The 7601-nt window shown below is 51.5% G+C and overlaps 1 protein-coding gene across 1 annotated transcript in view; it reads left to right on the forward strand.

Annotated features, from left to right (window-relative positions):
* ORAI2 (ORAI calcium release-activated calcium modulator 2) overlaps positions 1-5585 on the forward strand; it is a 13697-nt gene extending 8112 nt beyond the window's left edge. The window contains exon 4 of the mRNA XM_012807854.2: positions 2531-5585. Within this exon, the coding sequence (XP_012663308.1) occupies positions 2531-3058 (528 nt within the window). The 3' untranslated portion in view covers positions 3059-5585. The remainder of the gene's footprint in view (positions 1-2530) is intronic.
* The last annotated feature ends 2016 nt before the right edge of the window (positions 5586-7601 follow it).

The following is a 7601-nucleotide window of genomic DNA, read 5'->3' on the forward strand; positions in this document are numbered from 1 at the left end:
GAGCTGAGATGCCATGACACTACCCAGGGTGACAGCTTGAGGCTCCTGTCTCAAAAAAAAAGACAGAGTTTCACTTTATCGCCCTCAGTAGAGTGCTATGATGTCATAGCTCACAGCAATCTCCAATTCCTGGGCTTGAGAGACTGAGGCAAGAGATCACCTGAGTAGCTGGGACTATAGGCACCCAGCACAACGCCCAGCTATATTTTGCTGCAGTTTGGCTGGGACGGGTTTGAACCTGCCACCCTCAGCTTATGGGGACACTACCCACTGAGCCACAGGTGCCGCCCTCAGGTACCTTGCTCATGGTCAGTTTGAATCAAGTGGGAAAAACTGTTATAGCCCCCACAGAACTACAGGATTTCACAGAAGTGGAAATTTCCAGGTCGTAGGAAGTCAAGTCTACAAATTCCTAAGAGCTGAGTCACCATGGAGAGGACCCTGCAGGTGTATCTTTGTGGTCTCCTTGAGAAGACCTTTGTTCTCCTAGACCTCACCCTTCCTGGGTATGTTCTCTATGTTCTCTCAGTATTAGTTTGCAGTCCCACCAGCAGTGTAAAAGTGTTCCTTTCTCTCCATTGCACCAGCACCTGCAGCAACATCTGCAGCTTTGGGATCCCCTACATTTTTATCACCTTAGTTGTCTCTGTAGTTTGTAATACCTTTGTTGGGCCATATCCTTTATGGTAGTAAAAGCCTACTCAGAGCCACAGGGATGAAGGAAACACCACAGTGACTACTGTTTTGCAGATTCTTGTTACAGTGGTCTTGCCATATCACTACTGAGTTGCTTTTCAAATCTGGTCTACTAGGACTGCCTTGTCGTCTTCTGCCTACCAGATGTTCCATCATTTGATGAAGTGAGGTGAAGGGATAAGGTTCTCCAAGAGGTAGTAGTTGCTAAGGAAAGTTTTGAAATTGTCTGTCTTATATATTTGTAAAAATGGATGGTTTGAGTTAGAAGGCAAACAGGAAGTCGGTAGAAAAACCTTCCTTTCTTTTCTTTTTCTGGCTCCCTGCCCCCTTCTGACTAATCTGCCTTTGGCTGTGGGGGAGGAGGCCCTGCAGGTGTCCCCGGTGAGCCCTACAGTCCTAGGCGGGCTGTATTAAACCCTCCCTATGGGTGGTCCACAGTGCTGGGGGCAGGTGGTGAGCCTGGGAAGGTGCCATTGAGTATGGCCTTGGTTTGACTGCAGGGGAAGCGTGGAAAGGGCATGCTGTGAAACCCTTAGGGTGCATGGTGAGCAGGCAGTGGCTGCAGACACCATCTGCCATATAGATATGCTGAGGCTTCCCGTTCCCTCTTTGGGGCTTTTTCTTCCTTTCCTTTAAAAGTAATTTTTTATTTCATCGATGTATAATATGTGGATATAGCTTAAAAATTGAGTACTGCTAAAATGCTTACAACAAATCCTAGCAGCCACATCCCCTTTCCCTTGTGGAGGGCGCTTAGTTGCAGCTTCTGGTTTCTGGGTGACACGCAGAGACCATGGTGCTTGGTTCATCCATTTCAGGCCTTACCTGTGGGTACCCTCTGCCTGCTGGTGACTGTTTCCTCCCTTGGCCCAGCCTCCTTCCCACAGCTTCTCTCCTCTCCTCACCTCTCTCACCTTCCCTGGGCTTTGGAGATACTTCTTTCCTTCTGCTGTTGGTCTCAGCTGTGAGATGCTCATGTGATCTGCAGGAGGACATCCAAGTATGCAGCTCTGAGTCTGGGGAATATCAGGAGTCCCTATTTTTACCTTTTGAAAAGTCAGTTTTTACTTTTTGAAGAAGAGCAAGGGTTTTTTTTTTTGTTTGTTTTGTTTTGGGGTTTTTTTGGTGTGTGTGTATGTTTGTTTTTTGAGACAGAGCCTCAAGCTGTCACCCTGGGTAGAGTGCTGGCATCACAGCTCACAGCAACTTCCAAATCGTGGGCTTAAGTGATTCTCTTGCCTCAGCCTCCCAAGTAGCTGGGACTATAGGTGCCCACCACAACACCCGGCTATTTTTTGGTTGCAGCCATCATTGTTGTTTGGCAGGCCCAGACTAGATTTGAACCCACCAGCTCATCAGTTGTATGTGGCTGGTACCTTAGTCGCTTGAGCCACAGGTGCCGAGCCTTTGTGTGTGTTTATTTGTTTGTTTGGTTTTTTGCAGCTAAGCCATTTTTGCCCTGGGTCTGACGACATCAAAGGGAGTAGGCCTCTGCCCTGGATCCTCACTGGCAACCCCAAAGGCATCCTCACATCTGTGTTTGGGAGGGCACCTGAGGGCGATCGGCTTGTTGTGTCTTTATTCCATACTTTTTAGATTTTTCCTTAGTATGATCTTCTGTAGCTAATCAGAAAAAAAGGGAAGTTTGAAATATTTAAACATTAAGGAGAGGCCATCTGGTCTTCAAGGTCCCAGAACATGAGGTGGCTTCTAGTAGGTGAGTCCAGGTGTGCCCTAACCTTTCCCACTGCCTGGCCCTGCTCTGCCTGGAGGGGGCCATGGTGGGGGTGCACCCTGCTCTCTCCACCCCACCCAACCTTGTTCTTCCATGCAGGTAGCCATGGTGGAGGTGCAGCTGGAGACGCAGTACCAGTACCCGCGGCCGCTGCTCATTGCCTTCAGCGCCTGCACCACGATACTGGTGGCCGTGCACCTGTTTGCTCTGCTCATCAGCACATGCATCCTGCCAAACGTGGAGGCTGTGAGCAACATCCACAACCTCAACTCCATTAGTGAGTCACCACATGAGCGTATGCACCCCTACATTGAGCTGGCCTGGGGCTTCTCCACCGTGCTGGGCATCCTGCTCTTCTTGGCTGAGGTGGTTCTGCTCTGCTGGATCAAGTTTCTCCCTGTGGATGCCAGGCGCCAGCCCGGCCCCGGCAGCCACACAGGCTGGCAGGCTGCCCTCGTGTCCACCATTATTATGGTGCCTGTGGGCCTCATCTTTGTGGTCTTCACCATCCACTTCTACCGCTCGCTGGTGCGCCACAAGACAGAGCGCCACAACCGTGAGATCGAGGAGCTGCACAAGCTCAAGGTGCAGCTAGATGGGCATGAGCGTAGCCTACAGGTCGTCTGAGGGCCTGGGGGCTGGTGGTGGGCCTGTGCCTGGGAGTCAGGAGCAAATTGCTTGCATTTGGGGAGACTCAAAAATGCAGACTGTACCCCAGACTGCTTACATACTGCCAGATAGTTCAAGACCAAAGTTGTACTCCTGTCTTAATGTAATAATCCGGATGATTTTCCTGAGAAGGTGGAACATCTGGTAGTTAAACAAGAGGCTCTTCCAGGCTGCCAGGGGCACGTCTGATGGTGATAAGGCAGGGACTGTGGCGATCACCTGGGAGCAGGAAGGCAGATTGGTGCTTCCCTTCCCAGCCCTGGGGGAAGTTGGGTGGCCTGGCTTGGTGAGGGGTAGGCAGGAGCTTAGGGCACAAGTCAGTACAGCAGGTGAGGTGGGTGCTGCAGCTGATGTCAAAGTTGCCAGTCCTTGTGGGAGACTTCCAAGGGTGAGGCCTAGCCAAGGCTAAGGAGGTACATCCATGAGCGGTGCAAGGTGCCCACTGAGGAGGCCGAGTTAATTGAAGTTACTAGGTTCAAATTCTCTTCCCAGCCAGCATGGCGTCCAAGACACATTGATGCAGTGGGGCCACCAAGCTGGGAAAGGACTCAATCTCAAACCATAGAATGACCTCTTAGCCTGAGTCAATACCCTCTGGGCTCTGTCAGCAGCAGGCCTGGGGCCTAGCAGCTGATCCTTCCCAGCTTGTTGCTGCTTGTGGCCCAAGGAGGCAGGAGGGACAGCTTGGAGGGAACTTCTTGTCTAGACAGGCCATTGGCTTGGTCTGGTCTGTGGGTAGGTGGGTCTAGGAGTCAGCACAGGCCAAGTGTAGGCCCTGTTTGTTAGGACACCAAGAAACTGCAGGGGTGGGAAGGTCAGATCCCACGTGTACTCCCTTGCTGGGCCCTCCAGGCCTCTGCCAACACAGGGTCCCTACTTTACACAGTGACTTAGCACAGTGTGGTTGCAGTGTTTTCACTGAAGGGATTTGCTAGACCTTCCCCCATGTTCTTGGACCCCACATACCCCACAACACTCTGAGCTGTTATACATTATGTTGACCCCACTCCCCGCCAGCAACCTAGAGAAGCACATTTTTGTTCTTATGGTCTTTGGGCTATGTTGTGCTCTGATTACATTTCTTTTAACAGTTCAGAATCACTGCAGGGTCTGGGTTGTCTGTGCTATGGAATTCCAGATAGCCTGTGTGAGGTCTTTGGGACATGAAATGCTGTTGAGAACACAGATGTTAACATGCAGCTCAGAGATGTTAAGGGGCCTCAGGGAGCTGTGCTGAGGAGTCCCACTGTAAGTTTTTAGCACCTATGGGGAGCCTGGACATTGTGCCCTGCGGGGCCAGAGAAGACCCCTCCATCTTCCCAAGGATGGGTCCTTTATGTCCCCTACAGACATTTGTCTGTGACATACTTGCCTTCTAGTGCATGTCTGTACTTCCACAGAGCCTTGTTGAAAAGGCTCTTCTGATTTAATGTGTTTGCTTTCCTAATAAACAGTATCACTCCTGCCTTGTGTCCTGGCAGGGCCAAGATGGGCTGGCTCTTCTGAAAGGGTGGCTCTCCAAGGCTGGAAGGGCAACAGGCCCTTATTTGGCCTGAGTCTTTTAAGAGGGCCATGCTGGGCCCTCTCCTGCTGCCCACTTTTCTGGGCCAGTTGGTGCCCCTTCTCCCAGAGCACCACACATGGACTGTGGAAAGTGCACCTGCAGAACTGTTGGCCTGGTGTGGGCTAATAGCATCAGGGCCCACATTAGGTGCCCAGTGATAGTGCCACATGGTAGAGACAGGACCACATACATGTCTAGTGCTCTGATCAGGAGAAAGTAGTCTTAGTTTCTTGTTCTCTGGTTTCATCCAGAGAATGCTCTCCCAGCTCCAGCCTCCAGTTCTGAGGCATGAGGCCAACAATTTCTATGGGAGCTGACCATGGACATGGGCATGCTCACTAGGAGGGGAGACGTTAGCGTTGCCCCAGAGCTTCTGGGGAGAAAAGGGGTGAAGCTACTCTTGGGAGCTGCAGAAACAAATCCACACAGGCAGCTCAGATGGGACAGCCATTTGTAAATTAGAAATTTGGTTCTTGGAAGGTTAGCCTGATTTTGTAAGTATTATAACTATGACCTCTGCCTGGAGAGAGGTTCCACAGGCTGCCCTGGGGTCATTATGAGCTTGCCCTCATTTCAGGTAGAGCCTTCCTGGTGCTCATAAAACAAGCACCCTCAGACACGCTGAGGCCCTTTCCACTGTGGAACACACACTCATCTAGTACCTGTCCACAAGTCTCAAAAAGCAAGTGTTTCTGTTTCAGAGACTTAGAAGGCAGAATATGTCTTCACATCTTCTGGGAAGGTCTGTTGAGGACAAAACCACAGGAGCTTGAGTGAGTCAGGGGTCACCTGCAGCTGTTACCTATCTTGTGCTGATCATTTATGCATGACATTATGCAGATCTTGTGTGGATTTTTAAAACAGTTGCCCTGGATTGAACTGAATAAACTAGTAAAGCTGTTCAAAGCTCCTTTTGTTCTTGGCAAGACACTGCAGGCAGGGGGACATGCTGCAGCCCTGTTCCTTCTGTGGTATCTGCTGCAAGGGTGAGTCCTTCAGGACACCATCTACCTCTTGTGGCTGGTGACTGGCTAGCATCCTAATTAGGCTGCTCCGTGAGGGGATGTGGACACCCAGACACACCATCATGGGGTCCCACTAACTGAGACCCGACCGTGAGTGCCTCTGCCTGCCGCTTCCCTTCCAAGTGGGGCCCTCTCTGGAAACACAGGAAGAGGCAAGACAGCCCGCATATGGAGGTCACAGTTTCCTTAAAGGGAAATCCTTCAAGTTGTCAGCTCAATGGAGCACTCCTTCAGTGAGCCCAGTGAGCCCAATGAGCCTGCAGCCTACGATTTTTCACACCTGTAGACCCACTGAGAGAAAGCTTTTGTCTTGACTCTGATGGCTCTGGAAAGTCACATGGTAGAGTCCATAGTGCCCTGAGTGGGACCCTGCAGGCCAGTGCTAGGATAGAATTGAGCCCAGAGGCTCCCTGCTAAGCCCTCTTTCCAGGCCACATGCTGGCCACTTGGGGGTTGCTGTGGTACATGGGACAGGCAGTTCAACACCAGTCTAGGCAGGAATAACTCCAGAGAATGCTCCTGGGACCAAGCTCTTTCCACTCTTGAGTTAGGACCTGCCAGACCCCACCACCTACCACTCTGAATAAACAAGCAGCACTGAGGCCCCTGAACGTCTTCCAAGGGCAGGCTGGGAGGTCAGCTGAGCTGCCCCTGACTGATGGGAGTAGGATACTGTAGGAAGCTGCTATCAGAATGGACACTGCTATATTAGTGTGTCCCCCATAGAGAACTCTTGCCTTCTCCTTGAGACTGCAGGAACATTATATAGCAGAATGCAAAGTCTGCACAACACATGTCTGCTGCTGAGGAAAGTGTAAGAGGATGTGTCATGGCCACTTGAAATGAAGTAAGCAAGTGTCCTTACTCCACAGGTGATGGAGGCGGGGCCCAGCACTTCAGAAATGTGCAGGGCAGGGTACCAAGAGCCAGACCTGGCACCCTCCAGTCCCATCCCCAGCTGGGTGAGGTGTGGCTATGACACGTGGCTGAGAACACAGCAGGCACGTAGGGCCTAGTGGTTTTCACAGCACAGCTTTTAGGACAGAGTCAACCTATCATGTAATGAATGTTTCCTACAGTTTATCTGTGGGATTACTATAAGGGCCAACTGTCAAATGCTTTACCAGCACTGAGGGATGCTGGGAAGAACACATTTCTTTCCTCAATAGCTCCCCAAATCTCTCCTTTCCCGGTGAGGTCTCTGTGTGCATTGGTCCCCAAATGTGCATCTCCCACAGAACCCTTGGCTGACGGAGCATTCTGTAGACTCTGCCCTGGGGTGCCTACCTACTGGCGGAGACCCCCCCCAAACCACCCCTCTAGAATAGGCCAGCTGGCATCTGCATGCCCAATAAGGGACCTGCATGGGGTCATGGCACTGGGAAGAAACTGCTCCATCCTCACACTCGAGTGAGCTGATGAGGAAGCAGCTGTCTAGGCTCCCACTGCCACCCCCTAGCAGCTGGGGGTGTGGAGAATGGGCCTCTATCCTGGGCTGGAGGGCTTCTATCTGGTTTCCCTCTCTGAGGGAGAGGGTCCATACAGGGTTCTTCAGGCCTCATAGGGGGCTCAGTGTCTGGGATGCCATTTCACCAGACAGTGGATGGCAGCCAGCAGCTCCCCTGCTCAACAGCTCTAGGAAGCTTCCGAGTGCGACTGGCAGAATGGTGCGGACTACACAATGAGACCGTGCTCCCCTCAATTTGGCTCTAGGCACATGGCGGTGAGCCAAGTGTGTCTCATAAGCAACACGAGAGGGGTCTGGCCATGCAGGTTCAGGCTCCTGGTCACTGTTGTACTTGGGCAGCTGTCTGTCCAAGTAAGTGCCAGAGCCACAGAGTGAACAACCTTGTATTCTAGGAGGTGAGGAGCCTTTTTCTCTACTTTTCTTTTCTTCTTCTTTTTTTTTTTT

The sequence above is a fragment of the Otolemur garnettii genome, unplaced genomic scaffold, assembly GCF_000181295.1.
Source record: "Otolemur garnettii isolate 467f Iridium unplaced genomic scaffold, OtoGar3 scaffold00077, whole genome shotgun sequence".
Lineage (NCBI taxonomy): Eukaryota > Metazoa > Chordata > Mammalia > Primates > Galagidae > Otolemur > Otolemur garnettii.